Here is a 25,219-nt window from a genome sequence, read left to right on the forward strand (position 1 = left end):
ATAACTTACAGTACAAAAATTAATAAAATGATTGGACTAACTAATAATATCACTATAAAAAGCAGATAGATTAAATTGGTTAAAATGTATTCCAAGTCATTTTACTTTTCATGTATTTAGAATTTAATCTATTTATTTTTATATTCAAAATTTAGTCCTTACATTTTTAGATTTAAAAATTAAGTTTAATTATTAACATTGTTTAAATTATTTTGTTAAATTATTATTCGATATTTTGAAATTAAAAAATCACTTGATATAGCCGTATAACAAAAGACATTATTATGAATCTAAATTTAATGAATAATTTTAACAGCATTAACAATCAAACTTACGTTTTTAGATCTAAAAACTTAAGGAGGTTAAAAACTTAAATTTCAGTATCGTAGAGGGACTGTAACTACAATTAGACCTTTTTACTTTTCCGCTCTATCTTATATCATTTTTTTTTCATGGTTATCTGGTTCAAGTTTCAACTCCATTAATGGATTATTCAATAAAAATTGAAAAAGAAGAAGGTAAAAAACCAAAAGTACACCTGTCGGACCAAAGGTAAGAGAGGACACCTGTGACATACAAGGGGCATTACGCTGTGTCCCCCACCCTGCCCCTTTCTATGCATCTCTGTCTTCGCCGCTTTTGTATCTTTTTCTTGTCCCGCTTTACTTCAATTTGTCTAATCCCTCTTTCTTTTTCTCTTTGATCATAGTAAACAACAAAAACAGGGAAAATAAGGCAAAGAAAATCTTTCAACCATGGTGGGTCTCGGCGATAACAACAATCCCAGTTGCCAAAACAACATCAGCAGCAAAGCAAAAGACAAGAAGAAGAACAAGAAGAAGAAGCGTGGGGGAAGCAAGAGAAAGATGACGGCTGAGCAAACATCGGCTTTCAAATCGGTGACCGAATGGGTTTATTTAGACAGGCACCAGAACCCCAATTCTTCTTCGACGGCGGGTTTATCGTCGTGGGTGGTGGATGATTTTGGTGTGCAAAAGAGTTTGGGGAGAGGGATGGAGAAAATGGTGTTTGAATTGCATTCCCATTCGAAACACAGTGATGGGTTCTTGTCTCCTTCTAAGCTCGTTGAGAGAGCACATGGCAATGGGGTGAGTCACAGAGTCTGGGTACTTCTTTTTTGTTTTTCATAAATCGGCATCTGATATGGGTTTTAGATTTTTTGAATGAATGAATAGAAGCCCATGATGTGTTTGATTGAATTGCTGAAATAGAATAGTAGTGATAGTACTTTGTTGTGTGTGAATCTGTTGGGAATACTGTTCTTGATGTACATTGTTTTTATTCAACTGTAGATTGATTTATATGGTTTGAACTCATAAGGCTATGTGATTGTACTGAAGGCTATGACTATGGTTATCCTTCTTGAAATATTTATTCGTTTAGGTATGGGACATGATTGTACCATCCGAGTCAAAGTAATTTAGGCTGACTTCATCTGTCACTTGTGTTCCAAGTTTGTAATTTCATTTTTCCTACAAATTTAAAGGCTACTGTATACTATTTAGTAGCTTTATTTATGAAATCTCTGAGGGTCCATATCTTTGTATGTTAGTGGTTCATTGATGGTGAAAATGGGCTATAAATGTATAGATTTTGATGGCGAGTAGCAAGAAGTAGCTATAAATATTTGTTAGATTGGCATTTCAAAGGAGGGTGTCAGGGTCATTGATGTTGGAGCTTGGTCTAATCCAGGTCAAAACTGCGTAGCAATGACCCATGACAGGTGACAAAAATTAATGTGTTTAACAGTACAGATTCTCCTGTTTGTCTTGAGTAAAAAATTTGTACTATCTAACACTTACGTCCAAGTATTGTAGATTGTCTATAAAAAAAAGTATGGTAAGACTGACTTTCATGTGTCACTTTTGCTCCAAATTTGTAATTTCATTTTTCCTAGTGCTGGTCTTTTTTTCTTGCTTTCATATTTAAAGGCTACTGTATACTATTTAGTACCTGTAGTTCTGAAATTTATGAGGTTTATTGATGGTGAAAAAGGGGTTATAAATGTATAGATTTTGATGGTGAGTTCCAGCAAGAAGTAAGCTGCAAATGTTAGTGAGATTGGGATTTCAAAGTAGGGTGTTAAGGGTTATGGATGTAGAAGCTTGGTCTACTCCACCTATGAAGTAAATAGATTCTAGGTTAGGCACATAAATGGTCAAAACTACTTAGCAATGATTCATGACAAGTGACAAAAATTAATATGTTTAAAAGAACAGGTTCTTCTGTTAATCATTTTCTTTTTAAACACAAACACAATCATATGACTGAAGAAACAGAAAAGAAGTTTCTGTAATTGAAACTAGGACAGGTTTTTGGTAGTTTTTTGATGATGTTATTTGCCTTCTTTTCTTCTTTTTGAATAGTGAAATATTTTCTTCGTTTTTTTGGTTTTAAGCCAGTTTTGTTTTAACAAGCCTTTTACTGTGACATTGTCCTCTTTTTGGTTGAATGTTGCTTTGACTTTGCATTTGAACAATTCCTTTGCACATGCATGCATGTATGTGTCTCTAGTGTGGTTTGTTTTCGGTATGTGTGCATATACCTTTTGCTTGAGTTTGTAGTTTCCGGTTATTGTCCTGACAAAATGGACTACTCAGACTTATGTTTCTTTGGTTTGGTAACTTTGGCATTTTTAACTAGGAAGCTGTTACAGAAGAAACGCACTATGGAATGGCTGAATTAAGCTTGAATTCCCAAGTACATCTGAACTTTGAGAATAAAAGGCAAATTACGAAACCAATTTCTAGTATTTTAGGAAGAATTCGGGGATCCTTTGGAACTATCTATTTCTAGCATATTGTAACTTTGTAATCTTCGTATTTATTTCTTTCTACTGTTTCTTTGAATAAATTGGCAGGTTTTACATATCGATTCTTTAACCCCTTTTAAGTAATTGGAATATGATTAGCATATTGTGTTCAGAACAGGTGAAAGTTCTTGCTCTGACAGATCATGATACAATGTCTGGAATCACCGAAGCTGTAGAAGCTGCTCGCAGATTCGGTATCAAGATAATCCCTGGTGTTGAGATCAGCACCATATTCTCTCCAAGGTTCTTGTTTGGTTAATACAATTATCATCGTAAATGGAAAAAAAAAATTATTGTAGAATCAGTCGTAGAAGTGCCTCGCATATTGTTTGGTTGTTTTCTGTGTATTTCTACACCTCTTATGTTTCATTTATTGATTCAAAAGCAGAAATCCTGAAACGGAGGAACCAGTGCACATCCTTGCATATTACAGCGGCTGTGGGCCCATGAGGTATGAGGAGCTGGATAAATTATTGGCTAACATAAGGGAGGGACGTTACGTACGTGCTAAGGACATTGTTTTGAAACTCAATAAACTCAAGCTACCTCTTAAGTGGGAGCATGTTACAAAGATTGCAGGCAAGGGAGTGGCTCCCGGGAGATTGCATGTGGCTCGAGCTATGGTTGAAGCAGGTTATGTGGAGAATCTAAAGCAAGCTTTTGCAAGATATTTATATGATGGAGGACCTGCTTATTCCACGTAGTCTTTTCTTTGTATCTTTTCCCGCTGAACATGTTCAATGCATATTTCTTCGCGTTTGGTGATGATTTATGAAGAATTTGTTTTGGTCCTTGTTACAGAGGAAGTGAGCCTCTTGCAGAAGAAGCAGTGCAGCTGATACGTGAAACTGGGGGTTTAGCAGTCCTCGCTCATCCTTGGGCACTAAAAAATCCGATTCCTATCATAAGACGGTTAAAAGATGCAGGCCTTCACGGAATGGAGGTTTATAGAAGTAATGGAAGACGGGCAGGTATTAGATTTGTTGTCTTGATATCCTTCTTTAACATCAGCAAGTTTTCATTTACGAACTCGGACAAAAAAAAAAAATAGAATAATGCTCATGGTAATGCTCCATTATTTTCATACAGTTGCACAATTAGATTCTACCCCTGCATAATTGCATATTTGCTTTAGACAAAGATGATCCAAGACTGCTGCTAGTTAAAAGCTTTTTACGTCTTTTGGGTTTACACTGTACAGCATACAATGACTTAGCGGATACGTACAACCTTCTGAAGCTTGGAGGGTCAGATTATCATGGGAGAGGTGGCCATGGTGAGTCCGAACTAGGAAGCGTGAACCTTCCAGTGGTGGTTCTGCACGACTTTCTTAAGGTAGCTCGACCTATCTGGTGCAGTGCCATTAAGGACATTCTAGAGGGTTATGCAAAGGAACCCTCTGACACAAACCTCGCCAAGATAGCGAGATTTACAAGGATGGGCAGTTTCAAGGGAAGTTCTCCCTCGAGTTGTGGCAAGGACTTGATTGATCGTTGTTTAGCATCGTGGTTGACTGCCGAAGAACAGCAGAACGATGAATTCGAGGCCATTAGGTTGAAGCTTTCCCATGCTACGATCAACCTTAGTGGAGTTCAAGTTCCTATAGAGACCAAATAGTACTTGATTGGAGGAAAAAAAAAAAAGACTAGGTACCATTTGCTTCTTGCCATTGTTGCAAAGATAAAGAGCGAGTGGCATATTCTTTTGGTTTTGTTAAAATCCCAACTAAAACTAATCATATTTGGTGATTCAACCTGTGTGTATTTTTGGTTTTATTGCCCAAGTATAAACCATGTACCATCTATATCTTGCCTTATTTTTTGTTCTAATGCTTTGCTCTCTAGAACCACATTAATATCTCTATTATTTTTATTTTCTTTAATTATTAATTTTTTAAATATATATGTAGAAATTTTAAAAATGAAAAATATTCCCGTGCCAAAAAACCTACTATTAACTATTACTACTAGAGATCTTAAGTACGGTGGATATTAACTAATTTACATTATAAATTTTTATTTATCAAATAAATCAAACTTTTGATTTAAGTAAATTACATCATTTAACTTTAAATCACTTATAATAACAACGATAAATTATTTTAACAAAATAGTTGAATCTAGATCGTAAAATAACCTTGTTAAGGTACTAACATCAAGGAGGTTATAGCTATTTGGAAAATCGAAAAAAGCCATACAAGAAAAGGGACTTGATTTTTTTTCCTCTTGGGGTTTCAAGTTAAAAAAGAAGAAGTAAGAATGAAGGTTTTGTCAAATAATTTCGGTTACTAGAGAAGTCACGACAGTTTAGGGAATATTCAAAAAGAAAGCAAGGAGTTGAAAGAGAGGGAACTTTTCGAAGTTATTTTTAAGAAAATTAAATTTCAATTACTTAAAAGAATAAACTCATAATTATTATTTTAAGAAATCATTATTCAATTGATTATGAGTTTACTTTTAAGTTTAAGTGTTTTCTTTCCACTTTTAATAATTAAAATTAAAATAAAAATAGTAAGGATCAAATTGACAAAAACTATAAAAACTGAGGAGCTAAATCTGCTATTGTACCTAATCTTTTAATAAGTCGAGTAGCAAATCGAAAAGCGGAAAAACCAAGAGAAACTAAATTTGCACAAATCAGTAAGTCCTCAGAATTTAAGTGAATAATAAGCATCTGTTTATTGATATATTATTAAGTTTTTTTTTTTTTTGGTTTTGCCATTGAAAAGATCATTGCCATGAAATAGTATTAGTAGAGAGAAGTTTCAGACAAAATATGCAATAATTTTAGAAACTGCTTGGTGTTAATAAGAATTAAAACAAGAAAAATCAATTACAAATTACAAGTGCATAGATAAATTATATTCTTTTTAAGACTCTAATATATGGGGCAAACCAGACAATTTCAGCAATGATTTGAAGGACCAATGTCATACACTCTTCGGAATAAAACAGCAGCATGGATGGATCCCTATGAAAGCACCAACTATTTAGCATCCGAACCATTGGAAAAGAAAACTATCGTGTTGAAAGCCAAGAAAAACTATCGTGTCGAAAACCAAGGTTGTGTCGGAATAAATGTGCAGACAAAATTATCTGAATTTTCCGATTTCCATCTTTTTCTTCATCCTTCTTTGACCATGGTATACGAACGTGTCAATTATCCCTGCGACTGTGAAGATACCTGAATGGGAAGTAACACAATCGCATTAGGACTAGGTTCAGTCATGAATAATTATATTACAAGTCTTCATTTTTTTTTTCTAAACTAATCTTACACAATACATATTCGGACATAGTATGATAATATGACCGACCGTCCACAAATATCTGACATTCAAGTAGGAAAATATAGTTAGAGTAATGATAGTACCTCCGATTACAGCACAGATATTGGTGATGAAGTGCAAAAATGAACTATGCTCCTCCTTAAAAGTGACCTGCACAAGGAAAAACGAAATGTGATGTTATACCGTGTTTTTCTAGATGTATTTTAGTTAATATCTTTAGCAAATCAACATTAGATTATGTTTCCCTCTCTTACTTTTCGATGCGTATCTTTAATCACCATTCAAATGTATCAGCTTCTGGACTCTGATCGGGTCCTATGCATGTGAACGGCGAGGAAAGATGTATATGAAAATAACAGAGGGAAACCAAAAACCTTGCAAAAAGGACTACCATGAAGCTTTAAGCAGGCAAAGCACACGAGACTTTCCAATATAAGCAGACTACCATGTTTATTTAAGGTTTTAGGGTTCAAGTGAAGAGAGAACAACTTAAAACAAACCAAACACGAGACAAGACGATAAAATGAAAAGCAACTATGCAGCTTGACTTCTCATTTTTCTTTAAGTACTCATGTCTGACAAAATCCGGACAGGGATATCAGGATATCATACTTCCAAGGGCCCTAAAAAATATGGAAAAGCTTGAAAGAATTTGAACATGCTTGTGTAAGACATATCCATACCCGACCCGCACCTCCAAGTCAAAGTAACATAAACAAACAATATGGAGAATAAAAAAAAGATTCTACTGACAGCAGAAATTACCTATATCGTCATGAAACAACACTACAGATACCTTGTTGAACATGAAAGGAACCTACCTTGATCGGAGAAAAGTCATAGTAGAAGAAAACTCCAGGTTGAGAATTAGGGCTAATGTACTCCAAATCCTTGAAATGCTCCGTCACGGAATACTGTGCAATAGGAATGCAAGCAAATCTCAGAACATGATGCTATAAATATGATAAAAAAAAATGTGATTCTTATTCTCAATGTGCCAACTTTCAAGCAGTACCTGATTCGATTTAACAGTGCGGCCTCTAATGTCAGTATATATTGTGGGTACAACCTGCAATATTAAACAAGATATTAGTTGAGACAAGTCCGTGCATTGGCTCCATGTATGTTAGAGAGATCAATACTCTAAAACTTTTTCATTCTTTTCCAAAACTGATTCCCCCAACCTGATGCCATTGGCATGAAAATGACAGTGAAGTCGCAGGATAATGTTAATCTGCCAATAAAAGAGCTTAAAAACAAGGAAGATTCATAGATACTTCAAAATACCAACCTTGATGAAGTACTGGTACATCCCATTTGAGGTTTCATGGGTCCAATGTCCCCTAAATAGTGATATAAAATAACCATTAAAAAATTTTAGTACTTGCATTTGGTTTCACTTTCATATTGAAAAGGAACATACCGAAAGAATAAATAAGTCTTTAAAGAATGAGAGTGCCATGAAGAAAAAGAATGAACTATTACCCATCAAGAGGATTTACCACACCGGGGAAGTATTCACCAAAAGCTAACCTATTGATTCTGTGACTTATCTATGTTGTACACCACAAATATAAAGTATCAGTACCATTCAAAATTTGTAACAAATGTAAAGCATATATATAAATAGCACATAACAGTTCCATTAAAAAATGGAACTTAAATACAAAGATGAGTCTCACATTGTAACTGTCCTTATGGACAGACATCAAGTCATCAAAGAAAATGTTCGACTGATGAAAGGTTTTGCCAGGTGCAAAATGAAAATTTCCAGCAACCCTATTAACTTCAAGAGATCCGTGAACATTGCATCCTTCACCCTCCTGCTCTTTTATCCTTTCGAAAAAGCCTTCTCTTTTGCACTGGACAGCAGAAAAGAAAAAAACAAAAGAGAGTAAAAAACGAGAAATATCAAGACAGAAAGTTCAATTTGTTTTCCTGTTGTAGGGAGCAAGAGGATGAAAATTTTCCAAAATATAAGATCCCATCAATTCTTAGCACATGCAGTACATTAAATACCAAACAGCACCAAAACAATACTCAAGGAAAGAACTTGGAAAGAAACCTGGTCAATCAAGTCTGCATTAGTCATTGCCCACCCTTTTCGACGATATGCGTCACGAACCTCTTCGCAGGAGTTACAACAGTCATCATCTGACTGCACCATAGGGAAGGAAAAGAGAAAACCTTTCGTAAGTGGTATGTAAACAATCAAATAATTAGCAAGGATGTTACATATGGGATAAGCATTCCAGTTAAGCTTGTATAGCAACCTTAACATCATTTTATCATACTAATTTCAGTAGTGTCTTCAAGGATAAGCCAGAAGTAAAGATTTACAAACTGCACAAAGATTAACTTAAGGGGAATTTAGCTCCTAAAGGGTGAAAAAAGCTGATATACGAAGTATACTTTTCCAATTATGGTTTCTAATATCGCCAACTTTTTAAGAAAACACTAGGTTGTTCTAGAGTCGAGTCGATTTGTATTTCACATAGAATGTTGTAGTTTCTCCATGATCTTTAATTTTAATACAATAACAAGAGGTTCACATATATAGCAGAGACAAATTTAGAGAAATAAACTACACATTAATGTAACAATCAGAAAAAACAAGTATCCTGGTTTTAGAGCAATAAATAGTTTCTTGAATATCTCATGAAAGTTTTCCAGCCAATTACTAGTCAACCACTTAAATGATGTTACTCAACATGCTCCAATAACAGAGTGAGAAAGAGATAAGGACTTCTAGATATAGCACATACCTGCTCTGCACCAAAGCACGAACCACAATATGTCTCATTTTGTTCAAGCCTGCCACCATGTCTCTGCAGAGGTTTCTCAATCTGAAAGAAAAAAAAAATTGAATTAGGCCAAAACAAACCAAATGGAGTTAATGACATAAACAAGTAAAAAGAAATACGAAGAAGACTATTTAATTAAGGAGTGATAACATCAAATGCCAACATGTCAGTAACTTAGGGTAAAGGAGATTGCAACAACTTAATAAGGGTCCTTAGTGCAAAAGTATACCCGTCACATGTATGACCAGTAATTAACAATCAAACACTCAGATAAGATTAGCATCCTAAAGCTGCTATCTTTCCTTACTGGTTAACAGAATAAGCCTGAAAACCACCTTGTCTTTCTTTCTTGCATGTTTACTTTCACTTTTCCTCGTGTTTTACCTTCAAAATTTAAACCTAGAGGAACCTTTAAGAAAAAACAAAAGTTTTCAGCATCTTCTCGATTCTGAACTACGAACAATTACTTAAAAATTTTCAGTCACCACGGGGACTGCTGCTGGTAGATCTGTTCTAAAACAGCCGATATTCATTAGAACTTAAAAACTTATATTCTCTCTTTCCTTAAATAGAAATATAATACTAAAACATAGATAATAGTCCACTGTTTCCAGTTTCTTATCTTCTCTTACCAAGTTAAATGGCACTGAGGATTAACAGATACACACTCATGAGCTATAGAAGACTATTTTAGAATTCTTTGATATCTCCAACTTTCCTTAAAAACTAAGCTACATAGCCTATAGGCGGAATATGTTTGGCAAAAAGCTCATTATCTTTGCCTAGAAGAACTTCACACTATTTGATCATGTGCCTCAACTATAGTTGTATTAGGAAGCACAAAAAACTTCCCTTCGAATATTAAAAATCATGTCTTCACTTTCATTTTAATACTTTATATCTTTCAATTGTTCCTATCTAGCAAATTGCCAACCATGTAACACATCATTCTATGGTACATAAATAATTTCTATTAAAGGCAAGTCATGCTTCAAAACCAAGAAATGCAAATGCGAACAAGAAGGGCTAAAGAATTATATTTCAATTACCTTTGGTGCTCCTATACCATCTGGCTTGGATTCTATCACATCACCATTAGTATTGATTCTTTTCTTAATTATATCATGTTTCTGCACATAAACATAGCAAGTTCACGAATGGAAGCAGTTAAAATAAATCAAAATAAACAGTTAAAACATTGAGCAATAATCATCTGAGCATCTGCTGCACTCCACATACTATGTCAAGATGTTGCTCGCCACTGATATCCATAGCATCAACACTGAGTATCGAACAGGGAATTGCCGGAAAAGTGACATCAAACTGCCAGTCCAAACAGAAATGGGGTGTAAACAAAGCATCAAATATTGTTTTACTAATACATTTAAACCACGACAACAAACAAACATGAAAAATTTTCAACATAAAAGGCTCTAACATTTGCTTTGAGCATTCCGCATCAGTAGTAAATCAAGTAGAAAGTTTTAAAAAATATCATGAAAACTCGCACACAAGACATAAACTTGAAACAATGTATAGAACTAACTTTTAGAAGTCAACAAATTCAGAATATGAACCCAGGAAAGTCGTTTAACAACAAGTGGGAATAGATGGTTACATTTATGCGGAAGGTTTCCCCTCTTGAAGTATCCACCAATAGCTTCGTCTCCGTAACTGTGTGCAGGTACAGTCCTGCAAAAAAAAAAAAAAAGCAGTCCACATAATCACAATACTCATGATAGAAGAATTAAACATCACCAGGTCCCAACAACAAAGTTATATCTTTTATTAAAAACATATAATGAGGATTTCATTCTAGTCTAAGTTGCTTAACTTCCAGTTAATTGCTTATAAAATTAACACCTTAAGTGAAAGACCAAATATAAAAGGCAATTAATGTAGCTTCTAAAATACCTGTATCTACATTAGTACAAGAACTTTTATACTCACTTACTCAAAGATCTTACCTTTCAATTGAACACACACACACAAAGAAAAAACCCAAATTTGTAAAGTTAAATATACATACAAAAATTCAAACGACACGAATTTGCATATGTAAAAATAAGATCAACCTCAAATTTGCATATATAAATATAAGAACAACCCAAAATTGTAATGTTCATATTCATAAAGAAAATCAAAAGAAATAGAACAAAAGATTGACTTACTGAATTCGGAAAAGACGAGTAAGAGTATGGCAAGAGAAGAGACAAGGGTGATAATGCCACCAGAAAGTGAACGGGTGAAGAAATCTTCATTGACTTTCGGGTAGGCGTCTAAATTCCGTAGCTTGCTTAAGACGGTGTTCTTCATGGCCAACCCCTTTTTCTCCGGCGTCGGAAAAAAACACTAAACAGAAACCAAAAAACAAAGATCCCCAAGCTCTGAAACCCTCTAAAGAAAGAAAAAAATTTGGTTTAAATTATATGTTTGCCTGTGTTTTTATAAGAAAATTACTAAATCAATTAATATGTACAGAGAAAAAAAGATGCAAATCCAATTAAAGGTTGGGTTTTATTTTTATTTTGAAGACGGCGGCGCTTACGAGAAAGCCAGAAAGGAGAGAGAGTGACAGAGAGGCCGTCGTCAAAGGCTACCCTCTGGTACTAGTTTCAGTGAATTTACATAAATGGGCATCAATCATGAGTGCAATCAAATGGGTCAAAAGTCCAATTTGATGTGTTAAAAATGTCGAACCGCATTCATATTTGGGAGTTGTTCTTTCCTTCTTCCGGGAGATTTATTCTTTTTTACTATTTTCCACTAAAGGTCCCTTTTGATATTAAAATTTTAATTTAGTCCATAAAGTTAAAGTTAAAAACTATTTTCATATTTAGGGGCTGGCAAGGGCAGCACTCTAAAATGAAATTTTTTCTTTAAGTCTTTTAAAATTTTAAAATTTTAAATTAATAAAGATAAAATTATATTTTAACCCTAAAATAATAAAAATTAATTTAATCTTTAAAAATTATAAAAATATAAACTATTAAAATAATAATATTATATTTTTAATATCGTAAAAATTACAAATTAATTTCAACTCCTTAAAAAAATTTCTGACTTCACAACTATACATCAAGATTTTAATTAAAATGGTTTCTCGACTAACTAGTGACATTATAAAAAATTTCACGAATTAATAATATTATAAAAGTAAAGAAACCAAATTATACCAAATCAAAGTATCAAAATAAATCTTAAATTTGAGCTACAACTTGTTTAAAGTCCGAACTACCTCTGCTTAGCTTGAAATATTGTCAATACATTTAAGATAAGAGTTGTACTTAGGCTTTAACATAAAAATTAAGATTTTAACAACATATAATATTATAATCTAAGCTTTAAAAAATATAAACAGGTTTTAGTAAAATTTGAGATATATATTTTAATTAAATCAAATATAAAATATGCTAATAAAACAGGAGAAACCTACCATCAACACTTAATTTGAGCATAGTAAACGAAAAAAATCATAATAACTAACCATAAATAAATAGATAAAATAAAACAGTTTACTTTTTGACCATAACAGTCTTGGAAATTTGTAACTTTTTTTCCAATTTTAATCCCCGTGATAATGTGGCACATTTTCACATGGATTAAAATTAGGAAAAGTTGTCAAATTCTAAAATTAATGTGAATAAAAAAAGTTTCAAGTATGAAGTTGAGAAAAATCACCAAATTTAGGACTAAATATCTATTTATCCCACTAAAATTCCTGAGAGAAAAGAAAACATTCACACCTTTCCTAATCGGGTTTTGTTGGCAGAATGAAGAACACTGATTTTCTGTGTTTATATTTCTCAAACAAAAGCGTTTGTGAAAATTCTTGTGACAAAAAAGAAAGAAAGGAATTTGTCCTGTTTATATAAATGTACTGCTTTATGGCATTGTTTCACAATTTAGGAAAAGATTATTGTCCCAACTTGTAATTTGTTAGTAGTCTTGGTTTTTTGTTCCTTGTTTAATTTATTGGTTATTAAAGTACAACACTTCTTTTACACGTTTTCCAACTTTTTCCTTTATACAAAATATAGTTTCATTATTTTAACGCTTTTTTTTCTTTGTTATTTCTTTTGTTGTTGATGTGTTGTAGTGAGCCACTCACTTAATTTTAAAAACTCATTTAAAAAAAAAATGAGAGGATTTAAGTAAATAGATTTAAAAGAGTTTAGATAAAAATAATTTTTTTATTTTTAAATAGGCTGAATCTTGGATAAGAATTTTTTGCTTAGTCTTTGCTCGAATTTGGCTAATTTTTTTCTATGTTTTTGTTGTTTTGATATCATTTTATTATTATATTGCTAACGATAACTCTTATGTTATTGTTAATTTTGCTACTATTTTAGATACATTTGGTAGCTAAGTTGCTAATATATTTTCAATTTGTTGGGAAATATTTATTTTAAATATTTTTGGTGTATTTGATATATTTTATTTTTAATTTTATTTTATATAAAAATTTAATAAGGACGAATCGGGCCAGACTTGGGTTTAGCATTTTTTATCTGAGTTGAGTTTGGACAAAATTTTAGACCTATTTTTTGAGTTGAGTTTGACTCAAGTATAGAAAATGGGCCTAAAATTTTGTATCAGCCCTACCTATGATCAGGTCTAGTATGTTGGTTCTATACTTTTTTATGTGTTGAATTATTTGTTTAAATTCAAATGTAAGAGGATTTTAGTAAAAATATTAGGTACGTTTAAAATATGGGTTAGGTTCAATAGTTTTAATATTCAAAGCTCGAAGTCTGACGTGGCCCGACTTATTTTATAAATTTGTAATATATTATATTGGAAAAATATTTTGTATGCTGCCAGTGAAGTTTTTAGACTCTATAAGAAAGATTATGTGGTTGACGAGTGTTTTACAGGAATATACAAAAATATTTAAAAAATAAATATTAAAAAAAAGATACATGGCCATTTTTAAGGCTACTTGTGAAATAAAAAAATTACACTGCTAGCATAACCAAACATTCACCCTATCATACTATGTTATTTTTTATGTAGGTTTAAATCCGCCAAAAGTCCATGTACTTTTTTGAAAATTAAAATTTAGTCTTTATACTTTAAATTTGAGATATTGAGTTTCTATCGTTTTTTTTATTTAAAAATCTTGGTTGCTTAATGAATTTTTGTAACCTCTCCAACTTGGCCTAGACGTTAGGCCCGAATTCGGGAGATTATATCGGCCACTGAGAAGGCCTAGCAGAGTTATCGAAATTTATAAAATAGACATTTTAAGACATTTGTTTATCTTAAAAAAAAACTTAGCTTATTTTTAAAAAGACTCATGAGTCAACAGAAATACGATTAATCTAATATTTTTCTTGAAAAAGGTGATTACCACTGAAAACTTAGTTAATTTTTATTTTATTTATTAGTCAAAATAAATTTATAACATAGCAGCGAAAAAGTGATATTTAGTTTTAATTAAGTACAATCAAAATAGTTTTATGCATAGATAATTTGAATCCGTCTTTCAACATCCTAAAATCACATTAAATGTCATGCATACTAAATAAACACTAAACTTAACCTAAGTCTCATGCCACAGTTTAAATAAAATATTATAGTCTCTGAATAACGAAAAATAATAAATCTCAAATATTTCAATAAGTAAAACCAAGCCGAGACCCTCTAGATGCCTTGTTTATGTCCTAACCTGGTAGGTTATCTGTAAAGATGGAGATAACATTGAGTGAACTATGAAGCTCAGTGTGAGTTCCATTGATAAATCTCAATAGTAACATATTTTAATCTTGTGCTTGGCATATTTTTGGATGAATTATCATAAGATTTAGTGAATTTGATGCTCTTAATCCTTTAATTTCATGTTTTATATCCAGATGAGCATAGGAAAGTGAAAAGTGTAATAAAAAGGCCAAAAACGGACAAAATAGGTTTATTTCAGTGCTACACACGGCCCAGACACTTCCACATGGGTAATCCACACGCCCGTGTAGACACACGGGTAGACCACACTCTCGTGTTTCATGGTCGTGTCGACTTAAAATCATATCAGAATTGTACACGGCCTGAGCACCTTCACACGAGCGTGGCACACGGCCGTGTCCTTCTTGAGCCCAAGTCTAATTCTATTTGGAAAATGCTAATTTTGGGCTATTTTGGCATTCCAAAATCTATATAAACATCCTAGAAGAGGATCAAGGGGAAAAAAATGGAGTAGAAGGCAGAAAATACTCGAAGACAGCCATTGGAATCAGCTCAGAAGCAGGATTTACTTCAAGATTGAATATCACCATTCAATTTTTACCGAAGTTTTTGAATTTCTTAATGTTTTGTTGTTTTCCCAATTTTGAGATGTTTTCCCCCATCATTATGAACTAAACTCCTTAAATACCTAAGGGAGATGAAACCTAAGACAGATCTTATTATCTTTTGAATTATATGAGAAATACTTGTTCTTACTCTTAATTATGTGTTCTTAATTCTTGCTTTAATATTTCAGGATACTAATTCAAGTCTGATGTGCTTATTCAGTGGAGCAAAAATCTATGTTTAAGAGTAGATCTAGCATAATTAAGCAGAGTTGAATGCAATCCTAGACATAGGACGACTAAATATACCGGATTAGAGCCAAATCTAATAAGGGGGTCCATAGATTGAGTTAATGCGACAATAGGGGTTTTAATTAGAAAGAGATTTCAATTAATCAACCTAGAGTTAGTTGTTTTTAGTCTCGAGTGAGATATTAAAATAAATCGGGGATTTCTACGAATTAAGTCAAGTAAATAAATCGTCTAATTTAGAAGTAATAAGTGAAGTCTAGGTGGATTCTTCCTTGGGTATTGTCTTCTCCATCGGTTTTCCAAAAGTATTTTTCAATTTTTTTCTCTGTCGTGTTCTTAGTTAATTAGATAGTTAATCTTAGTTTAAAAACATCCCTTTAATTTTTAAGCTAGGTAATAAAAAGATAGTAATTACTAGTACTTTTAGTCCTTGTGGATACGATATTTCCAGTCTTACCATAACTATACTACTGTTCGATAGGTGCGCTTGCCTTAGTCGAAATTTTTAGATAGTTTAGTGACCATTAAGTTTTTGGCGCCATTGCCGGGGACTAAGATATTAGGAATGCTTAATTTTTATTACTTTAGCCATTTTTATTGTTATTGCAATTTAATTTTGTTTTTATTTTAATTACTATTTTTTCTTTTATTTGCTTTTGGTAGGTTTTTATAGTTTTTGACTAGAAGAAACCCGTCAGGACCTCTACTTTTTGATAGCGAAATTGAAAGCACAGCTCGTAGAAATCGTAGAGAAATAAGACGAAGTCTACAGTATATAGAGGAAGAGCACGAGGACGACACCAATAATACCAAGGAGATGGCTGAAAAACAAAATAATCCGCTGCTTCCTGTGGTTGCCACAAATCCTGTGAATAGAATTCTGGTCTTCGTACTATGTACGACTATGCTAAGCCTAATTTAGCGGGGGCTGAATCAAGTATTGTTAGACCTGCAATTGTTACAAATAATTTTGAACTAAAACCTAACACTATACAAATGATTCAATAGTTTGTTCAGTTTGATGGTTTGTAGGATGAAGACCCAAATACTCATTTGGCCAACTTCTTAGAGTTTTGTGATACTTTCAAAATAAATGGCATTTTTTACGATGCCATTCGTCTTTGGTTTTTTCCCTTTTCATTAAAGAACAAAGCTAAACAGTGGTTGAACTCGTTACCTCGAGGTTCCATCACTACTTGGGAACAAATAACCGAAAAGTTTTTACTATAGTATTTTTCACAGGCTAAAACGGCAAAGTTAAGGAATGATATCTCTTCTTTTGTGCAGATGGATTTAGAAATTCTTAACGATGCATGGGAGAGGTATAAGGACTTATTGAGAAGGTGCCCTCACCATGGGTTACCTTTATGGTTACAGGTTCAAACTTTTTACAACGGTTTGAACCCCTAAACTAGGCAGTTAATCGATGCAGCTGTTGGTGGAACCATAAATAACAAAACACCTGAAAAGGCTTATGAATTTATAGAGGAGATGTCACTGAATAACTATCAGTGGCAAGTCATGAGAACAAAGCCAACAAAATCAGTCGGTGTTTTCAACCTAAATGCAGTCGCCATGCTATCAAACCAGGTAGAACTCTTGAATAAAAAGATTGACGGTCTATGTGGTTCTACGCAGGTACATCCAGTGATGCAGTGCTACATGAGTAGAGGTGGAATGGGCAATTCAGAATATTTACCCTTCAACCCCAACATGGAGAATGAGTAAATAAATTATATGGGTAATAATCCTCGACCTCAAAATAATCCTTAGAGTAACACTTACAATGCAGGTTGGAGGAACTACCCAAACTTCTCATGGGGAGGCCAAGGAAATCAGAAACCACCACCCCCTCTAGGCTTCCAACAATAACCTTACCAATAAGAGAAAAAGCCAAACCTTGAAGAGATGATAACGAAGTTTATTTCAGTGGCGGAAACCTATTTTCAAAAAACTGAAACTGCTCTTAAAAATCAATAAGCATCGATTCAAGGACTCGAGAATTAAATAGGACAGCTAGCTAAGATGATTTCGGAGAGACCACAAAAGAGCCTGCCTAGTAACACCGAACCCAACCCAAAAGAGCATGTGAAATCAGTTACCATAAGGAGTGGGAAAGTGTTAACTGAATCTGAAAAGAAGCTGCCATAAGAAGCTGATAGAAAAGAGGATGAGAAGGTAAAACCCAAAATCAGTGAAAAACCAGTGCTGAGGGAATATAAACCACCAATCCTGTATCCAGCAAAGTTGAAGAAAGACCGCATGGATGCACAATTTGATAAATTTCTTGAACTTTTTAAACAGTTGTATATTAACTTACCTTTTGTTGAAGCTATCTCGCAGATGCCTACATATGCAAAATTTTTGAAGGAGCTTCTAACAAATAAAAGGAAGTTTGAAGAGTTGTCTACAGTAGAACTCAATGAGGAGTGCTCGACCATACTCTAAAATAAACTGCCAACCAAACTGAAAGATCCAGGAAGTTTCACTATTCCCTACTTAATTGGTAGTTTAAATGTTGAGAATGCATTAGCCGATTTAGACGCTAGCATTAATTTGATGCCTTACAAAATATTCAAGCAACTTGGCCTTAGGGAACCAAAACATACTAGGATGAGCATTCAACTAGCTGATAGATCTATTAAATATCCTAGGGGTATTATTGAAGATGTACTAGTAAAAGTAGATAAATTTATATTTCCTATAGATTTTGTTGTGCTTGGCATGGATGAGGATGTTGAGGTGCCTTTAATTTTGGGTAGCCCATTTTTAGCCACTGCTAGGGCTGATATTGATGTGGGTGACGGTAAACTTGTACTTAGGGTAGGTGACGAAGAGATTATTTTCAAAATTTATGATGCTATGAGATTTTCTAGAGAACAAGATGACTCCTGCTATTTTATTGATTCTATTGATCATGCTGATCATGCTAGTCAAGATTTGTTACAAGAAATCGTTCATAAGGACAGGTTGGAACTATGTCCTGCACAAGGAGAGGATGTAAATGATGATGATTCTGTGTTAGGTAAGACAAAAGCTAAAGTAAATTCTAATGAGTCTTCAATGCGACAGAAGAATTATGAGGGTATTGAGGTAATCAATGAATTGAAATTCAAACCCTCTGTTGAAGAACCTCCTAAATTGGAATTGAAGCAACTACCAAATCACCTAGAATATGCATTTCTTAGAAATAATTCCACATTACCAGTGATTATTACTTCAGGTTTACAGCAAACCAAAAAGGACCAGTTACTTCAAGTATTAAAGGAGCACAAAAGAGCTATAGCATGGAAGATTTCTGACATAAGAGGGATCAGTCCTTCTTTTTACACACATAAAATTTTAATGGAAGATGAATATAAACCTTGCGTGCAAGCTTAAAGATGTCTGAATCCTAACATGAAAGAAGTCGTAAAAGTTGAGGTAATTAAACTTCTAGATGCTTAAGTTATTTATCCTATTTTTGACAGTTCTTGGGTGAGTCCTGTGCAGGTTGTCCCTAAGAAAGGAGGCATGACTGTTGTGGCTAATGAGAAGAATAAATTGATCCCAACACGCACAGTTATGGGATGGAGAGTTTACATTGACTATAGGAAGTTGAACGGTGCCACAAGAAAAGATCATTTTCCTTTACCATTCATTGATCAGATGTTGGAAAGATTATCTGGGCATATGTATTATTGCTTCCTAGATGGACTCTTTGGTTACTTCCAAACCCCAATAGCTCCTTAGCACCAAGAGAAAACGACATTTACATGTCCATACGGTACGTTTTCTTATCGAAAAATTCCTTTTGGATTATGTAATGCTCCTGCTACTTTTCAGCGATGCATGTTGGCCATTTTTGATGAACTCGTAGAAGATATTATGGAGGTATTTATGGATGACTTCTCAGTATTTGGTAACTCTTTCCATATTTGCCTTAGAAATTTAAAATGAGTTCTAATGAGATGTGAGGAAACGAACCTTGTACTGAACTGGAAAAAATGTCATTTCATGGTTTGTGAAGGTATTGTGTTAGGCCACAAAATTTCTAATAAATGGATCAAGGTTGACAAAGCAAAAATTGAAACTATTGAGAAATTACCTCCCCCTAGTACAGTTAAGGCTATTCGAAGCTTTTTAGGACATGCTGGATTTTATAGAAGATTTATTAAAGATTTTTCTAAAATAGCTAAGCCTTTAACAAATTTACTAGAAAATGATATGCTTTTTGGTTTCAATCAGGAATGTTTAGAAGCATTTAACACTCTGAAAGATAAATTAATTAACGCTCCAATTGTAGTTGCACCTAATTGGAATTTACCCTTTGAACTAATGTGTGATGTGAGTGATTTTGCAGTAGGTGCGATTCTTGGACAGTGAAAAGACAAGTATTTTCAACCTATTTATTATGCTAGAAAGACATTGACAGCCACACAAGAAAATTATACGATGACTGAAAAAGAATTACTGGCTGTAGTTTTTGCATTTGATAAATTTAGACCATATTTAATATTATCTAAAGTTGTCGTTTACACTGACCATTCAACTCTTTGATATCTCCTTTCTAAATCAGATGCAAAACCTCAACTACTAAGATGGATATTATTGTTGCAGGAATTTGATTTAGAAATTCAAGATAAGAAGGGAGAAGAAAATCTTGCAGCAGATCATCTATCCAGATTAGAAAATCCACATCTTAAAGAGCTTGATGAACATGAGATAAATGACTCGTTCCCTGAAGAACAACTCTTTTCTTTATCTGACTCTGAGGCACCTTGGTTTGCAGACATTGTGAATTATTTGGCTGCTAATGTTACACCAAAAGGGTTGACACATCAGTAAAAGAAACGATTCTTTACTGATGTGAAAAACTACTTTTGGGACGATCCTTTTCTTTTCCATATATGTGCAAATCAAGTCATTAGAAGATGCGTTACAAAGTCTGAAGCAATTAAAATCTTGGAATATTGCCACTCAGGACCAACTAGAGGACATTACAGTGGGATTAGGATCGCACATAAAACGCTCGAATCAGGTTTTTATTGGCCCACACTATTCAAAGATGCCAATAGGTATGTTACTTCTTATGATAAATGCCAACGAACAGGTAATATCTCCAAACATGATGAAATACCTCAAACTTATATACTTTCATGCGAAATATTTGATGTATGGGGTATTGATTTTATGGGTCCATTCCCTAGCTCATTTGGGAAAAAATACATCTTAGTAGCCGTTGATTATATGTCCAAATGGGTGAAAGTGCAAGCTTTACTTACTAATGATGCTAGAGTGGTGGTGTCCTTAAGAAACTCTTCTCTTGATTTGGAACACCTAGAGCAATTATTAGCGATAGAGGTACTCATTTTTGTAATGCTCAATTTGATAAAACCCTTAAAAAATATAGAGTTTACCACAGAACAGCTACCCTTTACCATCCTCAAACTAGGGGACAAGTCGAAGTAGCAAACCGAGAGCTTAAACATATCCTAGAAAAAACTGTAGAGTCAAATAGGAAGGATTGGACAATGAAAGTAGATGATGCTTTATGGGCCTATAGAACTGCTTTTAAGACCCCCATAGGAACATCTCCTTACAAACTTGTTTATGGGAAAAGTTGTTATCTACTATTCGAATTAGAGCATAAAGCATTTTGGGTTATAAAATTCCTAAACTTTGATCCCAAACTCGTAGGTGAGAAGAGATTGTTGCAGCTGAACGAGTTAAATGAATGGCGAGCTAATGCATATGAGAACTCACGATTATACCATGATGCTCGTTTAAAGCAACATAAGAAATTTAAAGCTGAAGATCTTATCCTGCTATACAACTCAAGGCTCAGATTGTTTACTGGGAAGCTAAAATCACGATGGTCAAGTCCTTTCATAGTCCAAACAGTTTTTCCATATGGCACAGTAGAGGTAAGTCATCCAACCCAAGGCACTTTCAAGGTAAACGAACATCATCTTAAACTTTATAATGGTGAGGATTTTAAAGATAATAGAGAGGAGCTACGACTCCACGAACCTACCTAAATATGCCCACAAGGTAAAGTCGAGCTTAGATTTTAAATAAGAGCTCCTCGGGAGGCAACCCGAGCAGTAACCCTACTAAATAAGTTTATTTTTCTTTCATTTTTCATAGTTTAACTGCAGGTATTTTTAACACACACGGCCTGACACACGGGTATGTCCTAAGCTGTGTGCTCACCACCGGTTGGAGACATGGGTATGCCTTGAGCCGTGAAAAACTTTTAAAGCTTTAGTGTTGACATTCGAAAGTGGCGAACACGGCCTGGACACACGGGTGTGTCTATGGCAGTGTTAAAACAGGACACATATTTTCCCAAAGTGACACACGAGCTGTGATAACTAGCCATGGCCATGCAATACGGCTATGTAACCCACATGGCTGATGGACACGGGTGTACCTGAGGCTGTGGTGAAACTGCACTTCAATTTCTCAAAAATTGGCAGAGGCACAGAATGCGTTAAATCACTATGGCCATGAGATACGGCTGTGTAACTCACACGAACATGAAACATGGATGTGCCTGAGGCCGTGTGGGAACCTAAGCACACACTTTGAAATTTACAACAAGTTAGAATGGAAAATAGGCATATACCATGGCCGTGCGCAAAAGCCGTGGGCAATCCTGACTACAGAACACGGGCATGTTGGAACTCATACGGGCGTGGGAGAAGCAAACGAAAGATTACATGGCCGTGCGATGTGGGCGTGGGCGACACTGACTTAAATCAATAGACCACAAACACAAATTAAGATACGGGTGTGTTGAAACTCACACGGGTGTGGGAGAAGCGAACGAAAGAGCATACAGTCATGCAATGCGCGCGTGTGTACCACACGGCCCGGGTGCATGGGCGTGTTTAAAAGGCCGTGTGCGATATTGACTTAAAATTTCACTAAAAATACGGGCTAGGAACGAGATACACGAGCGTGGGCCACGACCGTGTGGTCTAAAATGGGGCCTACACAACTGTGGCCTCCTTTTTTTTTAAAACCCTAACCTTAAAATTTTTCCATCCCTATTTAAACCTACTATTCACACCATCCTTTTCACTATTTACCCCCTACCTACCGCAGTAAAAAACCTCCCTATTTCGGCCACCATTTTCCGACGAGCCACCACATTCCTCTTCTTTTTATTTTTCTTCCCCCCTCTTTCCCCCCTTTTTTTTTCCTTTTCTTCTCTCTTTTTCCCCTTTCTTCTTCCCCTCTGACCAACGCCCACCCGCAGCCCCTGTACCGTCTACCCTTTACGCTGACCACTAAGCACCATCGCATGGCCAACCCTCCGACCACCACCAATCATCGGGTTCGATGTTTTTTAACTCATTTATGCTCTATTTTATTCTTTTAATTTTAATTATTGTTCTGTTAACTTTAGTTTTTAGCATTCATTCCTATTGGAAATTTATGACTATTGTTATTGCATTTATAGCATAGGATAACTTGATTTTTATTTTATTATTTTGATTCCTGATTCTAAATAATAGGTTCTTTCGATAGTTTTCGGTTTGATTAATAGTTAAATATGATAAGATTCTCTTGCTTATTCCTCACCATTAGTTGTTTTGGATAGTTTGAATTCGTATACATTGAGTTCCGATTTGCATACTGTGAGTTTTTGCACTTGTGAACATTAGTGCATATAGGAATAAATGTTACATGATTTACTTTTAACCTTCTCAATGCGGTTATTGGATGTTGTGTTTGTTTCTATTTTGCTAAGAAATATTTTATCTTTCAGACTCATTATGACAAATACATGCGAAAAGGCCAAAACCGCAGTTCCTACTTCTAAAAAGCGAAAATGAGCGGCATCCTCAACTGCAACCACTGAGATACGCCACCCCTTTCTCCAATTCCCATCAGGACCTCAGCAGGAGTTGTTTCAGATTCTACGTGCCTGACCCCTTGGTGTGGGTCAGTACATCGACTGGCCTGTATTGGAACAAGTCCATCTTACTGACATAGTTAGGGCCCTCCTCGCTACCGCTCCTTGGGACCGTTTCTTCGACATTATTGAGCCGACATACCTGGAGTTTCACTTTGAAACTTTGTTCGACATTTCAGTTGCAGATGGTTATGTTAGAGTTTGATGACCCAGGCACAGTCCAATTCCGTCTTGGTGGTCTAGTGCGTCAATTGAGTGTCCTAGAATTCGAAGTTGCCTTGGGACTTTATACAGAAGAATTTATGGAGGCCGAAAATTTTCTCCATCTTCACCGTCACATTCATTACGCACCTTCCTCATGTTGGGCAGCCCTCATTCCTGCTACGGGCATATGTGAACCTAGCCACTCCAAGCCATCAGTTTTCTCTCCAGCATTACAATATCTCCACGCCCTTTTAGCTCACACCTTAATAGGGCGAAGAGAGAGCATTAGCGTCGTTAATACTCACGACACATACTTCTTATGGAGTATGAGGCAAGGGCATGCTTTTGATATCGCATACTTTATAACCTTCACCTTTCGCCATCAGACCGAATGACACAGAAAGGGAGCCATTTGCATCTACCCTTTTGTGACTTGTATAGCTCGAAACTTTGAGCTCTTGAACACATTGGCTCAATCCTCATCATTCACACTTATAGGTCAGATGTCCCTACAGGGCATCTCAAGTATGCTCCACATGAGGATCATAGAGAGTCATCGTGGGTTTGATCCTCCTCAATACCTATTAGCACGAGCCACTAATCAGGATGACCCTGAGGATATTACTGAAAATATCTCTTCCTTTCATGAGAACCTACCTTCTCAGCCACCACTGAGTCATAGACCAGTTCATGTGGCTGCTTCATTAACAGAAATTTCTGACCACTTAACTCGATTCGAGCAATATTGCACCCAGCAGTTCAACAGCTCCGCTCAGTGATTCAACAGTATAGGGGCCACTCTGCAACAGATTTTCCAGCATTTCCATATTTCGCCTCCAGCACCACCACTTCAAGATCTAGATGCCGATGAGGACTTTTAAGTCTATTTATTTTCACTTTATTTTGCTTTTCCTTTTCCTTTTCCTTTTTATTTTATTTTATTTTTATTTTTCAAGTTCTAAAAGAATTTTATTAGTATATTTTGAACCCCTTAATTATATGGCTATTCCTTTTTGAGTAACCATAACAACCTTATCGATATAACTCCCTAAAACATTACTGGTGATATCGCAGTTTCAAAAGGTTCAGTCAATTGGTGCTACTCAGGAATATACAAACAATCCTATGGGGAAATATAATCCATGACTGCCATGTCTTGCTCGACCACAGCCATAGCCACCACGACACCAACCACCACAATAACCTATTCACTTGGCGCTGTGATTGTGGAACCCAACCTCTACCACCACTTTCACCTCTGCCTAGTTACACATGCACTCCATTTCCAATGTTTATAAATCCCTTTTCGCTATTCCAAGGACTACATCCAAATTCAAGGCAGTTTCGCTTCTCCCCCTCTTTTATGATATTATGCTTATATTGTTATTATCTATCTTTGTACATTGAGGACAATGTACATCTTAAGTGTGGGGAGCTTATTTATATGATTATCAGAAAATGCCTGAATTTTTATCTCTCTTTCAAATAATTTTCTCATGTTATTATTAGAGTGAATTCTGATTGATTTATAATTTTTATGTGTTAATTTTTATGTGTTGAATTAAATCATAGGTAATTGTGTATTGATTGTTTAAACTTTAAGACATTAGAGAATAAAGCATGATAAGTTGACTTTTGAGAATT

General features: G+C 34.7%; 2 protein-coding genes and 1 non-coding gene across 5 annotated transcripts; 1 reads left to right on the forward strand and 2 right to left on the reverse strand.

Moving 5' to 3' along the window:
• The first annotated feature begins 410 nt into the window (after nucleotides 1-410).
• On the forward strand, nucleotides 411-4,637 carry LOC108461104 (uncharacterized). 2 transcript variants are annotated; one of them, XM_017760802.2, is made up of 6 exons: nucleotides 411-552; nucleotides 710-1,109; nucleotides 2,952-3,076; nucleotides 3,222-3,533; nucleotides 3,635-3,804; nucleotides 4,035-4,637. In XM_017760802.2, the coding sequence occupies exons 2-6, from the start codon at nucleotides 756-758 to the stop codon at nucleotides 4,448-4,450; spliced, it is 1,377 nt and encodes a 458-aa protein (XP_017616291.1). In that variant the 5' UTR covers nucleotides 411-552; nucleotides 710-755; the 3' UTR covers nucleotides 4,451-4,637. The 2 variants fall into 2 exon arrangements, with proteins under 2 accessions (XP_017616291.1, XP_017616290.1); XM_017760801.2 differs by lacking the exon at nucleotides 411-552 and having other exon boundaries at nucleotides 555-1,109.
• A 980-nt stretch (nucleotides 4,638-5,617) lies between these two features.
• On the reverse strand, nucleotides 5,618-11,671 carry LOC108464596 (uncharacterized). Of its 2 annotated transcripts, none has more exons than XM_017764960.2 (14): nucleotides 11,475-11,671; nucleotides 11,098-11,278; nucleotides 10,545-10,618; nucleotides 10,166-10,249; nucleotides 9,976-10,056; nucleotides 8,888-8,968; nucleotides 8,188-8,280; nucleotides 7,805-7,984; nucleotides 7,608-7,675; nucleotides 7,414-7,465; nucleotides 7,138-7,191; nucleotides 6,944-7,036; nucleotides 6,206-6,272; nucleotides 5,618-6,016 (listed from the first exon to the last, which is right to left on the reverse strand). In XM_017764960.2, exons 2-14 carry the CDS (start codon nucleotides 11,240-11,242, stop codon nucleotides 5,925-5,927), a joined length of 1,164 nt encoding a protein of 387 aa, XP_017620449.1. In that variant the 5' UTR covers nucleotides 11,243-11,278; nucleotides 11,475-11,671; the 3' UTR covers nucleotides 5,618-5,924. The 2 variants fall into 2 exon arrangements, with proteins under 2 accessions (XP_017620449.1, XP_017620448.1); XM_017764959.2 differs by having other exon boundaries at nucleotides 11,098-11,323; nucleotides 11,475-11,666.
• Nucleotides 11,672-16,719: 5,048 nt separating this feature from the next.
• On the reverse strand, nucleotides 16,720-16,826 carry LOC128287327 (small nucleolar RNA R71). The gene has a single exon (XR_008278027.1). It is a non-coding gene; the product is annotated as a small nucleolar RNA R71 (small nucleolar RNA).
• Between the last annotated feature and the right edge of the window lie 8,393 nt (nucleotides 16,827-25,219).

This window comes from Gossypium arboreum, chromosome 13 (assembly GCF_025698485.1).
Source record: "Gossypium arboreum isolate Shixiya-1 chromosome 13, ASM2569848v2, whole genome shotgun sequence".
In the NCBI taxonomy this organism is placed as follows: domain Eukaryota; kingdom Viridiplantae; phylum Streptophyta; class Magnoliopsida; order Malvales; family Malvaceae; genus Gossypium; species Gossypium arboreum.